General features: G+C 47.3%; 2 protein-coding genes across 3 annotated transcripts in view; both read left to right on the top strand.

The window, feature by feature from the left end:
• Positions 1–1136: 1136 nt before the first annotated feature.
• On the top strand, positions 1137–11463 carry ANXA4 (annexin A4). 2 transcript variants are annotated; one of them, XM_082335990.1, is made up of 13 exons: positions 1137–1226; positions 4599–4655; positions 5598–5673; positions 5882–5976; positions 6257–6370; positions 6536–6626; positions 7147–7226; positions 7632–7688; positions 8152–8245; positions 8749–8844; positions 9286–9344; positions 9683–9805; positions 10073–11463. In XM_082335990.1, the coding sequence occupies exons 2-13, from the start codon at positions 4653–4655 to the stop codon at positions 10130–10132; spliced, it is 948 nt and encodes a 315-aa protein (XP_082192116.1). In that variant the 5' UTR covers positions 1137–1226; positions 4599–4652; the 3' UTR covers positions 10133–11463. The 2 variants fall into 2 exon arrangements, with proteins under 2 accessions (XP_082192116.1, XP_082192117.1); XM_082335991.1 differs by lacking the exon at positions 1137–1226 and adding an exon at positions 3740–3934.
• Positions 11464–11993: 530 nt separating this feature from the next.
• The window catches only part of LOC309602596 (germ cell-less protein-like 1), a 19971-nt gene continuing 12924 nt past the window's right edge, over positions 11994–19040 (top strand). Inside the window, exons 1-8 of the mRNA XM_082336256.1 lie at positions 11994–12279; positions 12748–12871; positions 15687–15783; positions 16623–16720; positions 17207–17319; positions 18044–18109; positions 18293–18377; positions 18610–18741. Coding sequence (XP_082192382.1) covers positions 12098–12279; positions 12748–12871; positions 15687–15783; positions 16623–16720; positions 17207–17319; positions 18044–18109; positions 18293–18377; positions 18610–18741 — 897 coding nt within the window. The 5' untranslated portion in view covers positions 11994–12097. The remainder of the gene's footprint in view (positions 12280–12747; positions 12872–15686; positions 15784–16622; positions 16721–17206; positions 17320–18043; positions 18110–18292; positions 18378–18609; positions 18742–19040) is intronic.

Below are 19040 nucleotides of genomic sequence, written 5' to 3' on the forward strand. Positions count from 1 at the left end.
TGAATCCCGGCTGGGGTAAAGTGCCAGATTTTGCAAGGAAAGAGACGCTGCAATGGAAAAGGAGAGTGCTTGTGGCTTGAACCCTGTTTTTCTGTTACCCTCGGCTCAATGTCCCCCCGCATCAGCAGGGAGTGAGTAGATGCTGGCCGGCTGGCCCCTGTGGGGTTGGTTCTGGGAGACGGAGCTGCAGTGGGAGCTATAATAAGCCAGCTGTACAGACATGCTCACTGGAGCACAGCCTGCGTTCATCCGAGCTGCCAAATTTAGGTCTCTTCCAGCAAAAGAGCGTGTGCAAAGAGGCACAGGGATGAGATACAACTGTCATACGAGCTGGAAAAAAGAACCGGAGGGGGTTGATTTACCCATTATAATAACTGTACTTGTGGCATCGGAGGAGACCGAAGTCCCTGAGGATAAACACAGTGAAGACAAGATGTGTGTTATTGCAAGGTTGATTTCCCTCTGTCAGCCTCGTGATCTTGTCCAAGGCTGACCCTGGCAGCGTCACATCGGGGTAAAACTGAAGTCCCTTTGCCTGAAGTGTTTTGACTTGAGGGTGGTGCCATTTATTAGGGCGAAAATAATCATCTTTATGAAAATAATTGTTCTTACAGAAATCACGGTTGTTTGTCATGCAAAGTTCTTAGACAAGGGGGATCGATGCTGAAGACTGGAGAGGTGCTGTGGGAGCAAAGGAGACAAAATAGAGGTAAGAAATCCCCACAAACAACACGGGGGGAGGAAGAGGACTCCTTGCTCACGGCTGTTGCAGCCTGTGCGCTCCACGCCGTCGTCCCCCTCGCTCCCCCCTTGGGTATGCCCTTTTACACGCCAGCATAAAGCGAGACATCAGAGCTGGCTGGGGGCTGCGGTCAGAGAGACCCTCTGTTCCCAGAGATTTTACAGGCAATGCTGGGGAGCAGGGAAGCCCTCCGAGCCTGCCAGGCCACCTTTCCTTGCAAGGACCCCTGTGTAAATCCAAATGGGCATTTCCTAAATGTGGGCGAGGCTCCCTGGGGAATCTCTCCCTGCTCTGGATTACAACCAGCTGTTTACGGAAGGGCAGAGGAGGGGAGCAGGGCTGGATCGCCTTCCCGTCAGGCGTTGGAGAAAAGCTGCTTTGCGCCAGCGAGTCCCACCCCGCTCCAGGGCGGGGACTTTGCCATCCAGGGCAAGCGGAGCAAGGCTCTCCTCATCCCTGCCAAGGCACCCGCTTGGGACAGCAGGTGAGTGCCAGGCTAACAGGGGTGTCCCCTTTGGCATGGGGAAGGGGTTGCATGGCTAGAGGTGCCTGGGAAGATGCCAAGCACCGTCCCCGCTTGCCAGACCGCAGCGGCTGGTAGCGCGGCTGTGCGGGAGCGGGACAGCCCTTGGCTGGGCGGACGCCTCGTCGCGGCCACGGTGCCAAGGCGTCAGGGCACTGGGGCAGCCCTGGGGGGTGCAGGCCTGGGGTGAGGAAGGACGGGGAGGCAGGTTGTGGGAAGGAGGAAGATGGCTGACTCTCCCCAGACACAGGTAGCGCAGGTTTTGCTTCCTATTTCTGCCGTGCCCGGTGGCCAAGCTGGCACGTCCTCCCCGCTGGATGCTGGAGCGTGGAGGGCACGGCAGGGGGCTTGTGAAGCCGCTTTGGGTGGGTGCACGGGCTGAATGGAGGAGCACAAGGCTCTGCTAACTCAGTATTATATTTTTATTCCTTTTGAGGGCAGTGGCCAGGCAAAGGTCATCGTGTGGGAGGCGCTGGGATGTTTCAGCTGGCTCGGGGCTGGCCAGCAGAAGGGAGATCCTTTCCCGAGCTGCAAATCGGGCTGGGATCAGGGTCAGTCTCCCCGCCACGAGCCGCAGACCGACCCCGGGGCACTCTGCCTCCCGGAGGCACAGCCGGCTGGGGGGGAGCAGGCTGTACCCAGCACGCTGCAAACAGCTGGCGGTGGCAGAGCCATGGAAAAGCTGATCTGGCGCAGGGTGTGGGTTTGTGTTCGAGTCAACGTGCACCGAATGAAAGAACTAGTTGAACAAGTCCAATGTTTGCCTCGCAAGGGGATGGGTCGCAAAATGGTGGTTTTCCACTCCGGATCCTAGGTGTGGGATTGGCAACAGGTCTCTGAGCTCAAACTTGGAAAAAAAGAACAAACCTGTGTTTATATCCTGTTAAGCTGTTGGGGCTTTGCTTGCCGGGAGCTGTGTGCGCGCTGTGCACAGTCAGGAAAACTACATTCAGAACAAGCCTAGGTTTGAATTGGCCATCACACACGATAGTTTCAGATGTTTTCTGATAAATGAAGCTTATTCTGGATTCAGCTTTTAGAGGACATTGATGTGGACTTATAACTGCCTGGTTAGCCAATAAAGCCTGCCAGGAAAAGGTCATCCATGGAAAACGTGAATATTGGGAGGGATGCCTCGTATACCTGCACGCTGTCATCTGGCCACAGTGTTTTGAGCCTGTTCTAAGCCAGGTTTACTGTATCAGCTGGCTCAGGCCTTTATTCTGGGATGAAGCAAATAGCATCAGGACAGGGATTAGCCAGGGGACTTTATCACTTGCTAGCTGCCTCTTTGCATGCATAGAGTTCGAAATTGCATGCAGATTCGAGTTGCATGCATTCTTCGAAACACGGAGTTGCGTTGCTCCTATCCTGAAGCTGGTTTTCCCCATTTGAGCTGCAGGCCAGGAACTGCGTTAAGCTGCAGAGCGCTGGCAAATCTGACTGAGCAACTCTTTTCTCTCTCTACTAGCAAAGGGTGTGGCTGGGAGAGTTTTATTCATCTAATGCCCCAGCCTGAGCTGTTCATGGGGACACCTTCACCTGTGAAAGGGAGCAAGAGGGTTACAGGGGCAGGGACCGTTGCTGGAGAACCTGGTTGGACTGCTGGGCACTTCCACCTGTAACTTCAGTGGCTCGTTTCTTGGGGCACCACACACAGAAATACTCTGCGAACAAAACAGCATTTGCAGATTGCGTGGTGGGGTTACCACCGCTGCCTTTTGCAGTGCTCTACTCTTTATATTCCCAGTGACATTTAAGCTGGATGAAGAAATTGAAATCTTACAGTCAATATTCAATGTGACATTTCTGTTGTAATTTGATATTGCAGGAGCATTTGCCCTGAATCCAGTACACACAACCTTTCCTCATGCTTTGGTTTCTTTCTGCCAGCTCTTTTGCACTAAGAATTTTTCTGCCTCCCACCCTCTTTTCCTTGTTTACTGACCTTTCTTTTGCCCTCTAAACCAGCCTGTCTAATATTCCTGCTTCTGTGTACAAACCAACTGAATGGTAAAACTGCATCAGAAAAACATCTGTGAAATTCAAAGCCATTATTTAGTGCCTGGCTAAAGCAAACAAAGTTGGCTTTATATTTCTGTAAAAGAGCAGAGATGACTTTTCTGAGGTCTAGGTCATAATTTGACCACGGAAGTCTATAATCAAATGCAAGAAAGCAAACTCAACACTCGTAATTTCCCATATGCTGCCTGATTGCACAGGGTGTAGTAACGTATAGATGATGTGGACACTCGGGAGGGCCTGCGCGTAACCCATCTATGGCAAATGTCACACGGCCAGTTAACTTGCCTGAACAGCACCCTCTGATGGCTTTCCGGACTTGTAAGAGTCACGTGAAGCATGAGCAAAGGCGCTCCTGTTCTTGCACAACTGGCTGGGCTCGTGGATAGCAGCTATCAAGCACCATGAGCAGGATTAAGGAGAGATGCTGTCAGCCACCGGCGTCACTGCTTCTACTTCAGGGCTTTAATGCGAGAACCTCAGCTCGTGCTGTGTTGAACCGGAGTTGCAGGGAAGTGAACCTTGTCTTAGTACTTGACATCCTGGCAACTGGCCAGGGATACGGGAAAATCCTTTGGGTGTGTTCGTGCATAGGCCCTATGCAGGAAAACAAAATTATGAGCGGAAAAAATAACCCTGGGGAGATGGTAAGTAAGCTATTTTTTTTTTTTTGAGGGCTTTAACAGTCAGTTAAAACTGCAGGCCTACAAGGAATTACACATTGCACCAAACTGAGGAGATGTTGAATACAGCAGAGGGAAAATAATTCTCCTGTCCCAGTCTTCAAGTGAGGTTATCCTTTGCATGCTCATCGACACCTTGATGTTGTCCCTGCCTCCCAGGGAGCGGCTGTGAAGGCTGTTAGGACTCTGCGGGCACCCTCACCCTAGTTCACCCTCAGGCTCTCCCCTGGCAAGGTCAAAGCCATGTGTTTTGAAGGGCATGGGAATCGAGTCTATTTTCTTTGCTCCCAGGACAACACTGCTTCTCCTTGTAGCCTCAGCCAGGCTGTCACACTAGCAATAGAAAAGAAACTTCTTAAATTACTAGTGCTAATCACTGCTTGTGCACCACATCCCTCCTTCAGGCAGGGCGAACACCCTGGCCCTGTGCCGTTGCAAGCCGGCCTTTGTTCGTTCAGTACAAAGCAGGACTGGAAACTCCGGGATGCTGCTATGGGCGTTCAGTAGGGCTGTTCAAGTGTTGCTTTTAGTCCTCAGAGAAATTAGATGGTTACTTAACCAGCCCCATTAAGGTATATTCTATTAATTATTTGCTAGAAAACTGAACGCTCCCTGTTTTTTATTACAGTTGTCTAACTGCCTGGGGAGTCAGACAATAAGAGATTGACGAAATACGAGAGCGATGGTGAGTGTGCATGTTTTCTGTACCGTGCTGTGCCAAGCACTTGCTCTGATCAGATGAACGCGGGGAGCGTAGCTCAGATAAGGACGCAGCAGGAAGAACACTGTCGCTGTCTGTCCCTTTGCGGGGGGGAGTTTATCGCTTCTCTCTGCTTCCTCATACTAGAGAACGGCGACCCACGCATACGGGCTTTTCCGTTTTGGGAGTTAATGGAAAATCCGATCAGATATTAGTTCAAAGAGCATGAATTTCCCCAGATAAATTTCCTGGGCGTATTATTCTTTCCAGGTTCAACCTGCAAGGTAGCCATCTATATGGTAGTTATCCCTGTGCCTGTTTCAGAAAGCCTAACCTGCCTGAATGTTAAGCAGTGTTTTGATGATGATTTTCATGGGAACAGAGAGCGCTTTGTAAGAGACAGCGTAGTCCCCCAGAAATGGCACTGGACAGCAGGCAGGAGAAACCTGTTTGTGAACCGCTGTTTTGAGCGAAACACTGCACTCCCTGGTGCGTTATTTTACAGAATGATGGTCCTTGGCTGCTCTTAGAGAAGTCAGGAATAGGGCCTTGATGGGAACAGCTTCTCCTGTGATTTACATGGAAAACTCCTGGGAAGAAGCCCCAGCTGGACTGAACAGAGATGTCAGGCTGCTTGCCATTATTTAATTGGAAACCAGTTACTCCATGGGCAGCTGTATGAAGATATTTTCTCCTTTTAGTTGTTTCCCTGTGGCTTATTTCTTATCTGGCTGGGAAGTCCCTCTAGAACAAACTTTCTCTTTAGGGTAGGATGGAAGCCTGATATAAAATCACTCATGTTTAGTGGGTGGGCTTTATTTGCTGTCGCTGTGTTTGCATCTTTTGAAGTATTTTTTCTAACTCGACTCTACTGTATGTCTGTATCACCTGAGTCTGCCTTCGGTAACTCCTCTCCTGTGGCTTTAGGCAACAATCAAGGGGGTCTCCAGTTTCAGTGCTGAGCAAGAAGCACAGGCACTAAGGAAGGCTATGAAGGGATTTGGTAAGTTGGTCTCCCTCCACTGTTAAACTGAGCATTGGGAACGTTTTGTCTGGTGGTTTATTAGAGGGGAAGTCTAGCCATTTGCATTGCCGCACTGCCAGGCTGGGTAAGGAACAGAAGAAGGCTGATGGCACGCTCTGGACAAGCCCAGAGCACGCTTCCAGTTCTTGTGCAAGCAGCCTGACTGGTTTCCATTGGTTTCTTCCAGGCACAGATGAAGATGCCATCATCGAGATCTTGACCAAACTAAACGTTTCCCAACGTCAGCAAGTTCTGATCACCTATAAAAGCAGTATCGGCAGGGTAGGTGGTCTTCAGAGATTAGTGACTGTGGCTTTAACTGGGAGATGCAGACAATTTGGGGGGTTATATCGCTTGGGTGAAACGTGAACAACATCCTAGTCTCCGTGACAGTAAGTTTAGCACAATCTTTCCCTGGCCAAGTTTATTTTGGTCTTGCTCACTTCAGAGCAACTGTTCATCCAAGGAGGGCTGGAGCATGAAGAAAAGTGGTGAATGGGTTCTTTCTGTCCTCAAAGGCTGTACCTTCTCCCAACTCCTCTCTCCTCTCTCTGTCTTCCAGGATTTGATTGATGACCTGAAGTCTGAGCTGAGTGGGAATTTTGAAAGGGTCATCGTTGGTATGATGACTCCTACCACCATGTACGACGTGCATGAACTGAGGAGGGCTATGAAGGTTCAGAAATCTTCCTTTTATGTTGCTTAAGTTCTGGTCAACTTAGTATGATATGGCATAATTATACCTTTATTATTAATTTTTTATTATTAACTTATTAAAAAATCCTAGTTGCACATCAAAACAGTTGTTATCATCTTGGATCTTGTCTTTGCAATTCCCTAGGGTGGAGGAACAGATGAAGGTTGCCTGATTGAAATTCTGGCTTCTCGCACGAACGAAGAGATTCGGCGCATTAATGAGAACTACAAACTTCGTATGTAGTGCAAACTGCAAGCCGTTATCGTGCTGTCTGAAAAGTCACTTGTGTGTATGCATGGACGTGAGCAGAGGGAGGAGGGGGGTCTGTTAGCCTTTAAATGTGACAAGTCAGCCAAAACAGCTATTGCCATTTGTCCAGAGAGAACCTCTGAATTAAACGGGTGTCAACAGCAGGACTGCCAACAGCCTCGAGGATTAGAATTTCACCCAAAACTGAATCGGTGTAAATAAAACGGGATGGGGTGGTTATGTCTATCAGTTGGGTGTCTGTCCCTGTCTGGATCTATTGCCAGTTTTATACTGGCTGTACTTCCTAATTTTGGCCTGTAGCACTAACTTACTTCCTAATTTTGGCCTGTAGCAGTCCAGATGGCTGGACTGCTATGATGATGTTTAGAGCCCTGAGCACAGTTATATACTTACCTAGCTTACGGCTGGCAAACGTTGTGGACAAACGGTGTCCAGGTGGTGGACCTGTTACTAACAGATGTCAAATGTGTGTGTGCTCTTGCTAGAATATGGCCGTACCCTTGAGGAGGACATTGTCTCTGACACATCTTCCATGTTTCGAAGAGTCCTTGTGTCCCTCGCGACAGTAAGTCCAGGCTAAGGGAAATGGGGATGAATCCTCCTGTTGCTGACGGACACGCCTCTCACTTCAGTGACGAGGTGTTTCAGGCTGGCTTTTGTTTCACTTATCTTGCATTTCGCCTTGCCTGCATTTCACACCCAGCTTCTGCAGGGAGAGGAGTCTGACTCTGGGTATGCGTTAATGCCGTGTGCTCTTTTTAAAATGGCCCAGTTAAAGTGGATTGCTGCTCACTTCAAAAGGAAGCACAGATCACATCTGAGCCATATTTCGCTGTATTTGTAAGCTACTATTCAATGTTAAGGATCCCATTAGGCCTCTCCAGTAACTTGTTTTGAATGGGGAATTTGCAGGACTTGCTTCCATTAGTTGCTCTGGTGAAATGAGTTTCTCATCCTTGTATCTCTGCAGGGAAACCGAGATGAGGGAATGTATGTGGATGAAGCCCTCGCTCAGCAAGATGCTCAGGTGTGTAGCAATTTGCTTCCTTGCAAGAACTGACTGCTCTTGTACGTGTGATGCATGTTGAATCCTTGCTTTTTCTAGACCTCATTTTTTTCAAGGTAGAGCAGTAAGCCTGAAGGTATGCTAGACAGCTGCACCCTAGGTGGAGACCTGGGCTCTAGTCTCAGATTTGACCCTTAGAGAAGCCTCTTCACTGTTCTGACTCAGCCGGCGAAGTGGGGGTAATGGTTCTAGCCTCCTTTGCAAGTCTGTGGTGAGAGGTCTCTAGGCAGGCTGGGTATTTGGGAGGGGAGATGACATGTCAGTTGAGAGTTGCTGTGCTTGGTTAGTATTTGTTGGAAAATAGCTGTTATCTAGACAAGGCACAGGCCAGCAGTGCTCAAGCACCAAGGAAGTAAAAATCTCATGTTACGTGCACCTGCTCTTCTCAATTAGCCTTACTTTGTCTCTTCATAATGTCTTCAAGTGCCTGTATGAAGCTGGGGAGAAGAAGTGGGGAACAGATGAGGTACAATTTATGGCCGTCCTCTGTACACGGAACAGATGCCACCTACTAAGAGGTAGGACCCGCTGCCGTGTCCCGGATGTTTTTCCTTGTTTGGGTACGAGACTTTTGTAGGAGCTTTGTACTTGTTCATTAACTGCTTGTGAACTCTTCCTGAGACAGCAGGTGTCCTAGAGCCCAGTCCCATTCAATTTTATTCCCTCCTGAGACAAAAAGGGACTTGAGAAAAACATCAGTAGGACTTGCTCCAGCCTGTAAATTGGAGATAATGAAGTGCGACTCCCGCTGGGGCAGAGCTAAGCATTTAAACTGCCATCATTAACTAGCAGTTCTTGAAAATGCTAGCAGCAGTGGTAGGCCAATTAGCAAGACAGTTGATAATTAGAAATAATTATTTCTGTGGGACAGCCCTGATTTAGCTTACAATGTCACAATGATGGTACAACGTTCATACAGAGTATGAGGAGCTTGATCTCGCAAAGCGATCCTTGGTGGTTTACACACTGTATGCCCTGAAGCATCTCACTCGCTCTTTTTATCCCTGACTCTTCCTCCTAGTTTTTGATCTGTACAGAGGGATTGCTGATAAGGACATAACAGACAGCATTAAATCTGAGATGTCAGGAGACCTCGAAGATGCTTTGTTAGCTGTGGGTGAGTGCCCTGCTTTTAAACTTTGTCTACAGAGTAACTTAAATAATTAGAGATATTGTATCTTGCCCTGGCTGGCTGTTTACATATCTTCAGGAGGCAGATACTGTTTGCAAGCCACAGTGTTTTACTCTTTTCAGATACAATCGGGTGAGAAAGCTCTCTGCTTTATGATGTTGTTTACTTTCCCAACTGATGCTTTGGTAGCTGACATTTGCTGTCAGGAAGCATTAAAGCCTTAAAGAAAATATTAGGGTGCACGGAGACATCAGTTTACAGCAGGTCACTGACTGTGGATGTCTGCATTGTACTTGGGGGGGTTTGGCCCTGAATTGCATCTTTACAGAATAAACGCCTTCACTGAGAAAGTGCTGTAAAGGTTTGGAAGACCTTCTCCTTCAGTTTTTATTGACCTTAATTCTCTTGTTCTTCTCTCCCTTGCAGTAAAGTGCATGCGAAATAAACCTGCATATTTTGCTGAAAGATTGTATAAATCCATGAAGGTAAAGAGCTTTCGGTGTGAGATTGCTATTTTTGTATTTCCCTTGCCTTTCCATGCTTGAGTCAGAAGCTTGATGGCGATCATTAGATAAAGGGAAACTCGGCCGTTAACTGGGGGAAGAAAAAAACCTCTGAGCTTTTACATGGACCTCTCTTCCCTCAGGAAGCTCAGAGCAATATTCTTGCCCAGCAGCGAGCTGCTTAGTGGGTCACTCCACTAATGCAAAAATGCTCTGAGTAGGAACAGATCCCACAGAAGACCAAGGGATAAAACCTTTGTGTCTGTCACTGATTCATCCAAAAGGCTTTGTAGTTGTACATGGTTGGTTTCTGTCTTTAGGGCTTGGGAACAGACGACAACACGCTGATCCGAGTGATGGTGTCCCGCTCTGAAATAGATATGCTGGATATCAGAAGGGAGTTCCTGACCATGTATGGGAAATCGCTCTACTCCTTCATTAAGGTAAGCTTTTCAGTGTTGGAAACAAAGAGCTGGATTTGCTAAGCAGCTTAAAGGAGACAGGTCCCCACTCAACACCTTTTGGGTATTTTTGAGGAGCTGGAATTAAGGACACTTTACATCTATGTACTGAAAACGTTCCTGAATGTTCTTAGTTCTTAAATTCTCAAAGCGAATACAAACGTTGCAACAAATCGTATGTGCTGGGAGGAATCCAGCCTTGTACCGAGCCGTAAAACTAACTGCGTTCCTTTGTTCTTTTCTCTCTAGGGAGACTGCTCAGGAGACTATAGGAAAGTTCTGCTCCGACTCTGTGGAGGGGAGGATTAAAGGATGCCTGGTGTGCTGCCTGGGTGATGGGAAGCTGTTCATCATAGGCATTTCTTTCTTTTTAATTTTTCCCAAATATCTTATTCATTGCTATGAGTATTGACTTGGGTTAGTTAATGCTCTGGTTAGGTAACAGCCATTCCGGCTGACCCTTTCGATACGCTTTTATGCTTGGAACACCCGTTTGTCTAATTGGGCTAGTAAAGCCCATCTTAATGCTGTAATCAAATAGATAAAAGCTAAATTATTTCCTGACAAGCTGTCTCTTTGCTGCTGCATTCACTGGCAAAACTTATCGACTGAAGCAAGCTTGGATGCAGAATGTGAGAGGCTGCACAGGGAAAATTAACCTCAGCAATGCATGGAGAGTGCAGAATGCAGACTTGCTTCAGTTTTTGCAAGATAATTAAAACACAAAGAAATCAATCATCTAAAATACAAGCACATTTAGGTCTTAACTTGCTCTCTGTTCGTGTGGAGCATTAACAGCCTTGCTGCTCTTTATGTATATGTTGCCTATAGACCTGTAGGTAGGGAAGATGTCACTGGTGACATCAGAAAAACTCTCGCTGCCCTGGTTAGAGGTCAGCCCTGTATTCTTTGTCTTCCTTGACCCATGGGAGTGTAAATCATCAGGGTTATCTTACAAACCCTTCCTCTGGATAAAGTGATGTCATTAGAACAGTGCCTTTTGAGGAATGACCTGTTCCTCCTCAGCACTACCCGATGCCTTAGACCCTTAGGTGGGGATGCCTTGTGCGGGGGTAGCGCACCCGATCCCACCAGCGCCTGCCGGTTGGGGCCCCGTGTAACGCTCCCGTTAGGGGCCGGTCTCTGCGCCTATGCCTGGCCGGGCCTCCCACACCCGCCTCTGGAAGAGGCTTTTCCCCCAGCCCCCACACAACTGCCTGGTAAGCTGAGCGTTGTTTTCACTACAAAAACATGGCTCTTCTTTGGCTTAGCAATTTATTTTTTTAGCTGTTTGTGTATAATCCTGTTAGGCATCACACTGAGGTTACAATTTGACGGCACAAACGCCGATATGGCCTACACCCCATCCTGTCACTCCGTTTGTTGTACAGTAGGCTGCTGTTGGCTTGAAGAGGAGATACCGCGGTGGCCTCCGATAAAATCATTCTCCTGCTTGCTCTCGGTGCTGTGACGGGAGGTACGCTCCTTGGGCTCCTTGGTCGCGGTGGGAGAGGAGCCAGAGCTTTCTCCAGTCCCACTGAAGCCCGCCGCTTGCCCGGTGCGGCAGGCTAACGCATGCGCCCGGCCTGGGTTCTGTGTCTGAATGCCCCGCCTTATGTTGCCGACTATTTAAAAACGAATAAATGATTTTGTTTCTGTACTTTCTGCCACGACTGCGTATTCTGGGGGGGGTCCTGTGGAACAGCCGTGGCCTGCCCCGTCGGGTGGACGCCGCTCCGGGGGAAGCGGCTCCTGCTCATTCGCCAGGGGCAAACCCACGGCCCGCACCGAGCGCCGGTGCCGCCGAGCCCCGCAGCCGCGCGGAGCCGTTCCTCAGCCCCGCGTCGGGGGCGGTCACCGGGGGGAGCGGATTTGGGGGCGCACCCCGCGGCTGCTGCGGCTGCGTTGCTGCCGCCGCCCCCGCTCGCAGCTCGGTACCCCGCACAGCGCGGTACACCGCGCAGCTCGGTACCCCGCACAGCTCCTCCCGGAGCCGCCGGAGCCGCCGGCGCGCCGCACCGGGGGCCGTCCCGCTCCTGCCCGGCCGCTTTCCCCGCGGCACCGGAGGCACCCGGGCGCCGCGGCCGCTGCACCGCGCCGGCCACGTGGCCGCCCGCCGCGCACGCGCCCTCGGCCCCTCCCCGCGCAGGCGCAGAGGCGATGGCCGCCACCGGCCGCTGCTGAGGCGCCGCCGCCGTCCCCGCTCCGGCCGCGCTCCGCTCCGCTCCGCTCCGGGCGGCCCCATGAGGAGACGGCGGCGACGGCGGAGCGGCGATGGGCTCGCTGAGCAGCCGGGTGCTGAGGCGGCGGGTGGGCCTCCCGCGCGGCGACGGGGCGGCCGGGGACGGGGGCGGCCGGGGCGGCAAGAGGAAGCGCGGCGGGGCCGAGGGGCCCGGTGACAGCGACAGCGACGGCGAGGCCGAGCGGGAGGAGCGGCTCCTCAACACCCCCCGCAGGTGCGGGCCGCGGGGGGCGGCGGGCCTGGGTCGCGGCCGCGGGTCTGTCAGCGGGCGGGTGGCGGGACGGGGCGCGGGGCCCAGGGGCCGTGGGGCGAGGGGCCGTGGGGCGAGGGGCCGTGGGGCGAGGGGCTGGGGCACTGGAGGAGCGAGCCCGCTCTTGAGGGGCCTGTGCGGGGGGGGGAGATGGAGATGGAGATGGAGGGAAGGAGGGAGGGAAGGGGGTTGCGGCGTGGGGCCGGGGGCTGCCGGGGGCAGGGGCGAGCTCCTCCTCTGCCTTGGAAAGGTCCCAGCAGCGGCTGCAGTAAATGAGAGGGGAAAGCGTCGGGGGAGCCGTGGGGGCGACGGCAGGGAGGGCGGTCAGTCCCCTATGGGCAGGAAAAAACCCTGCCCAATGCTTTATCCCTAGCGTTGTTTCTGTAACAGAGAAATTTGAAGGAGTGTGTCTCTGTTTGCCTTTTTGTGTAGGAAAAAACTGAAAAGCACTTCTAAGTATATTTATCAGACTCTGTTTTTGAATGGGGAGAACAGTGATATCAAAATTTGTGCTCTGGGAGAGGAGTGGAACTTGCATAAGATATATTTGTGTCAGGTAAGCGGCTTCCTTCTTACGTGCAATAGAAACTGTATGTTTAATAAAAGAACATCTGGTAAATGTTAAGTGTGACTTGAGCTTTTTTCTTTTTTTTTTTCCCCCTTATATTTCTGACTTATCGCTCTTTCTGTGGATGCAAACAGTTAAACAACTTTTCTTGTGCTTTTGATAGTAACGTTAGGAAGCGTAGCTGTAGCTTCATGTTTGAAAAGTTTCTTCACTTCCGTCTCTTGCTATTTAATTTTTTTAATCTACTCGTCTTAACCTTGGCGCATCCTTTGTGAAAACAGTCCTGAAAATTGTCTTTTGATGTCCTGAGAGCACTTTCTTGTCTGCTAGACCAACGGCTGAGAATCTCCCGCAATGTTAATATTATTGCAGAGCAAAGAAAGTGCTTCCAGAATGGATTTGTAAAGCACATGCTAACCCAGTTCAGTCTTACTGGTCACCGGGGCTCAGGTGTAGGAACTGAAGTGAAATTGCTGGAGCCAGGTCTCTGTATTTGTTACGCAGCCTTCATCCTTGGCTGAAGGCTTTCTCGCTGCTGCGTGAGAAAGGTATACACAGAAGCTCTAAAAAGGAACACATTTTAGTGTGTACCTACAAAAAAGATGCTGTTTCTACAAGCATTTTATTTTGGGCTTGTATTAGGTGAAGTTCTTTGTGTTACTCTTTGTGTTTTGGGAGCAAAGAGGTGCTGTTATCTTTACTGTCTGTTCTCTTTATTACTTTTCCTGTGACAGAAGTGGGGAGAAACCATGGCTTTGTCTTGAAATGTCTAATTCGGTTGTGCTGTTAACTTTAAAGTGGGAGTCTAACCTTGGAAGCAATTTATTTGAAGCGAGAAGAGAAAGTAACGTCAGGTACTATACCTGAAACCGCGTGCGCTGCTTTGTTAGCTGTAGCCAAAGGCGAAGCAGTTTTGTGTGTTGCAAGGCGAAGGTGTCGCCGTGAGGTGCTCGGCGGGTTGCACGCGGTCGCTCTGGTGTAACGCGTGGTTCTAGAAGCGAATCCTTCATTTTTTTGGTGTTGCGTTAAAGCCGTGATTCCAGTGCAGGCACAGCAATTAGTTGTATTGGCCGCAGTGAGGGACATTTCATTGCTTTCTTTAGGAAAAAGCCTTTTACATGCGCTAGAACCGTTTAAAGAGCAAAAAGCAAGGGCAGGAAAGTCATTTGTATGTAGCCCAAGGTTGACCAGTGGCAGCCGTCTCTGGGTAGAACAGTGGGTGTGTTTGACCAGGCAGGACAGCTGGCAGACACGGCTTTCGTTATCCGCTCCTTTGACTCTCTGTAACAAAGGGAGGATGCCAGTGGGCTGGACAGCCAGGCTTGCGTTGCGCAGCGTAAACGGGGTGGGCACGTTGCTGGTTCGTCCTTAGGCTGCTGTTGGCGATGATGTTTTCAATCGTCATCGTGATTCTGTTGTTGCTACGTCTCAAGTTCGTGAAGCTAGTCCTTAAAACTTGGTGTGGGTTGATGACTAAAACTGAATATTAAATCGCTTCCATGGATGCTCTTTAACAGACTTTGAAAATTGCGATTTTGTTCTGTAGAGGCCTTGTTGTACAAGTGATGTTCTTGTGAGATGAAATTTTGTAGTTAAGTTAACCGTTCTTGTAAGACAGGTTTTTATTTCAATTCGTGCTCTGTCACTGGAATTATGTTACTATAGGTAAAATATTTTTGGATGTTAAAAACAACTCTCTCTTGATGAAATTACGACTCCTCCTCTGCCTTGTTGAGCAGACCATCTCGGTCCGAATGTTTCTGTTTCCCTAGTCTCTCACGTTACTGCGTTTAGTTTGATAAATGACAGTAAGGTGCTGCTCTACCCGTGAATGGCAGATCTGAGAAATGGAGGATTTCCTTCTTCTGATACTGTTTACTAAATTCTTATGCAATCGAGGAGTTGAACTACATGGCAAAGCTAAGGCAGCCTCGCGAGGATCGGTAAGATGAATAAGGTCCTGGTTTCGAGAGCAGTGTGTTGTACATCATCATAGTTAGGGGATATGCCGAAGGTATAGAAATATTTACATAGTCAAATAAAATCAAAATTGGATTTTATGTTATTTGCTGCCCTGAGTTGAAATGCTGAGTTAAGAGGTCAGGGAATATGGTGCTGTACAAATAGACTTTATTTTTTTGATCTCTCAGGTAAACTTCAGTGAGTGATAGCATCTCATAATGGGCACATCTGCTGCTGAGAAGGAAAATCATGAATCCTAGTAGAGCAGTATATTTCACTTCATTTGGATGGAAACCTATCAAATTCTAGTTTTATATGCCTTACACTTTATAATAAAAGGTATATTTACATAAATGGTGTATGTGTATGTGTCCTTGGTATGAGACTACAACCTTGTATATTAATTTGTATGTCTTGCATGCTTTTTTTTTTCCCCCTCCAATACCCAAACTGGCATTCCCTAATGCCTGCAGGATTTGTTGTCCACCGGTAGCATTAAGGACTTAATTCTTGGACTAATTATATCCCCATTGGTGGTGTGGTTTGTAGGAAAAGAGCTTATGTGGCTTTTCTGGCCCTTTAAAGCTTCTTACTTACTCTGATTACAGACACATAGTCCAAATTTTGTATATGCGTTTTGACTTTCAGAAATAGAGCAGCTACAATTAGCCCTTTCTCAAGTATGTCAGAATGTTTTAGCTTGTGAAAAGTTCCCTTAATACATTGTGTTCTGCATAAAGGTAAATATTAACGATTTTTCGTTCCATGTGCTGCTTTTGACAGTTTTGATTTGAATGCGATCTCTTACTTGAGTTCTTTTTCTCTCATCTTCCCTCTATAGTCAGGGTACTTTTCCAGTATGTTCAGTGGATCTTGGAAAGAATCTAATATGAACATCATAGAGTTGGAGATTCCTGACCAAAATATTGATATAGAAGGTAAGTGGGAACCTTTTATTTTGACGTAAACCCTGAAGGCAGAGGTTAAGTTGAACCTGACAAAAAATAACTAAAAACAGATATGTGTGTGTGTATATATATATTTTTTTTTAAGAAGAATTTTCATACAAATAAATAAGAAACTTGAGAGAATGAGTTCTGTCCTCATTCAGTTTAGAGCTTAACTCGGGTCACCAGTGGAGTTAAATTCATTTTTGTACCTCCGAGTTGGGAAGCGCAGCTGAAAAGCAACCACTTGTCCTGTTGTTTCTGCATCGGGGCTCTTGAGGTCAATGTGCGCAACTCTTGTGGAGAGCTACGTGTTAGAGTGTGAATCACGTCTTCATCTGTCTGGTCTTGAAAAGCTACGAGTGGAGTGCTCCCAGGGGAGCAGCGCGAGTTGGCAGAATGTTTAGCCATGGTTCCGAGCACCACGGGGTGAAGTAGTGGTGTTTTTCAGCAGAATTACAGAGAAACTTGTAACATCCCGGTAATATCTCAACATTGTGCTAGTGATCAATTGCAGAGAAGGATCATGAGGTTTAGCTTCTTTTTATCTCGTTTTACTGCTCTCCACGTTGCTCCGTGGCGTGACTTGGTGGCTGTTTAAGTTGACTATTTTGTTTGAATAGTGAAAAGGACTGTATTTTATTGCTTGATGCCATGGTTTGTGTTTTCTGTTTGGGTGTGTGCTCGGGCTGGTAAATACTAGCTTTTTACGCAGAGCAAACAAGATTGCGGAGAATGTGTGCACTCGAGTGGTTTGGTTATCTTCAAGGATTCTTTTAGTTGTCCGTGCTCGATGTCCTGCCTTTGTTTGACACTCGTGCTCTTTTCAGCTCTACAGGTGGCTTTTGGCTCACTCTATAGAGACGATGTGTTAATAAAACCCAGTCGAGTAGTTGCACTTTTAGCAGCAGCCTGCATGCTGCAGCTTGTAAGTAATAAAAATGCAATATTTTTATGCTTTCTCTTCAGATAAAGATAACAGTTCATAATATACTCACACGCGTGTACTGTTTCACCCAGAGAAATGAATCATCTTTTCAGACTAAGTGGGAAAAACCCAAACGTAACGCGGTGGTTTTCTTTGAAAATGCTATGACTAAGATTCAGTTGTAATATTAAGTGCCGCTTTGAAAATCATACCTAGAAGTAGATTAAAACATGTTTTAACAGCTCCCTTGTTCTACCCTGAGGGTATTCATTAAGCTTTTCTTTCATGTGATATATTCTTAAGAAAAATCTATTTTTTTCTGAGGAACATTGGTTTAAGTTTTCTGGATAGCATAGCAGGTCACTGTAGCACGTGTGACTTTGGTAGTTGTTCAGGCATGAAAACTTGTATGAACTGCACAATTTTTGACACTTTCTGTTGGGAAATTAAAACTTTGGATATTTGTGGGTTTTTTCTTCCCCACAGGATGGCTTAATCCAGCAATGTGGTGAAACAATGAAGGAAACCATTAATGCAAAAACTGTGTGTGGTTATTATAATTCAGCGGGGACATACGGGTTAGACTCGGTGAAGAAAAAGTAAGAATTACTTTCTCCAAGCTGCTTTCTTCATTGCTAATTAAAAGTGTGAATTTACAAACAGTAAAATAATGCCCAAGTTAATTTTTTTTTTTTTTTTTAAAGCTATCTGGCTTGGGCTCTGCTTGCCCTGTTCAGGCTTCAAGTTTCTACTATAATCAGTTACCTTGAAATTGGTGTAGATTATGGTGGATTGATCGACCTGTGCTGTGAATGAATTAATTACTACAGTATATTAGTAAAGACAGTACGTTTGGTCTTTGGTGTGACAATGAAATAATACTTGCGATCATTGACCATTTTATTGCAAAGCTGCTTTAATACCCAGAACTCGAGCTTAACTTTATCTTAATTAGGAGGGATAATTACAGATTTGGGAGCAGAATGCTGAGGTTAATGCTAACTGCTTCCCTCTGCTGTGAATTAGTGTGTTCTCAGAGCTTTTCGTGGCATTAATAGTACTTTGAATTTAGCTTTCACCATGCCCTGAGAGAAACTAAATGCAACTTCAAAAGTTACAGAAAATTTTGGAAAATTTTATGGTAAACTTCATGTTTTTGAAATAACTCCTTTTCATATTTTTCTGCATTTGTGTCTCGGGTGAAAGCAGTATTTCAAAATCATGCGGTACATAATCAGGCTTTGTGAGCCTGAGCAACCGTTGCAGGAATGTTGACATAGACAAGAAAAAACCAAAGGTACTAATTCCTTGCTTTTAATCTAGGTGCCTTGAATGGCTCTTGAATAACCTGATGACTCACCAGAGCGTTGAACTCTTCAAAGAACTCAGGTATTCAGGCTTCGGTTAACGTTGAGCGAAGAAGTACAATTTCTTCCAGAGTATATAGCTCGCTACGACTGACTTTCTAGGCCATTGATGGTTGCTTGTTACCTAGCTTGCTTTCTTGTTTTTGTCTATATTGTCTCATAGAACTCTTAGGAGTTTGTTTGTTCTGTTTGTTTGTTTTTTCAGCATAAACCTCATGAAACAGCTGATTAGCTCTTCTAACCTATTTGTAATGCAAGTGGAAATGGACGTGTATACCGCTCTCAAAAAGGTACTTCGCAGAGGGTCTGGCTGGGGCTTTATCAAGTTGAACTCCTCAGTAGTAGTTGATTTGTAACATGATGAGAATTTTAGCCTTTTTGGGTTTTACTGAAAGTTTTTAATAGAGTATCAGAATCTTTGTGGGAATGAATGCATTATGAAGATGTCCCTTTAATAATGTGTGTATTACTTATTTGAAAACTCCTTCAATTAACTCAGTAGAGTTTGTTTATTTTACCTAGTGGATGTTCCTTCAGCTAGTGCCTTCTTGGAATGGGTCTTTGAAACAACTCTTAACCGAAGCTGATGCCTGGTTTGCCAAGCGTAGGAAAGGTAGGATTAATTGGCGTGGCCTTGGATTGGGGAAGGCGCGGGTTAGAAGTGAAATATGATAGTCTTCCTCCGCTTCCGAACTTTCCCGTTTGCTCTGGGAAGGCTTGCCTCTGCGCAGCAGTCCCAGCGTCAGATTCTCAACACTGATAGCTTTTTCACTGTTTTGTCCGCGTGTTTTTGAGTGAGCGCATAGTTTTTTCTCTGTTTTGTCCGCATGTTTTCAAGTGAGCAGACATGGTCACTGTTTTTGCTTTGTTGCTGTTGCTATTGTTCAGTTAGGATAAGCTTTTGTTGCCTTCTCACTAGAAGGCACTAGTGTGTTTCAAAGAGGAAAAGTTTG

Source organism: Platalea leucorodia, assembly GCF_965183815.1.
Source record: "Platalea leucorodia genome assembly, chromosome: Z".
NCBI classification, from domain to species: Eukaryota; Metazoa; Chordata; class Aves; order Pelecaniformes; family Threskiornithidae; genus Platalea; species Platalea leucorodia.

What these genes read in the sequence shown, in the direction of transcription:
- ANXA4 (XM_082335990.1), top strand. An exon ending in AACTGAGGAGGGCTATGAAG is followed by an intron (nt 6,371 to 6,535) that starts GTTCAGAAATCT and finishes GCAATTCCCTAG; the next exon opens with GGTGGAGGAACAGATGAAGG. An exon ending in CGCTCTACTCCTTCATTAAG is followed by an intron (nt 9,806 to 10,072) that starts GTAAGCTTTTCA and finishes TTTTCTCTCTAG; the next exon opens with GGAGACTGCTCAGGAGACTA.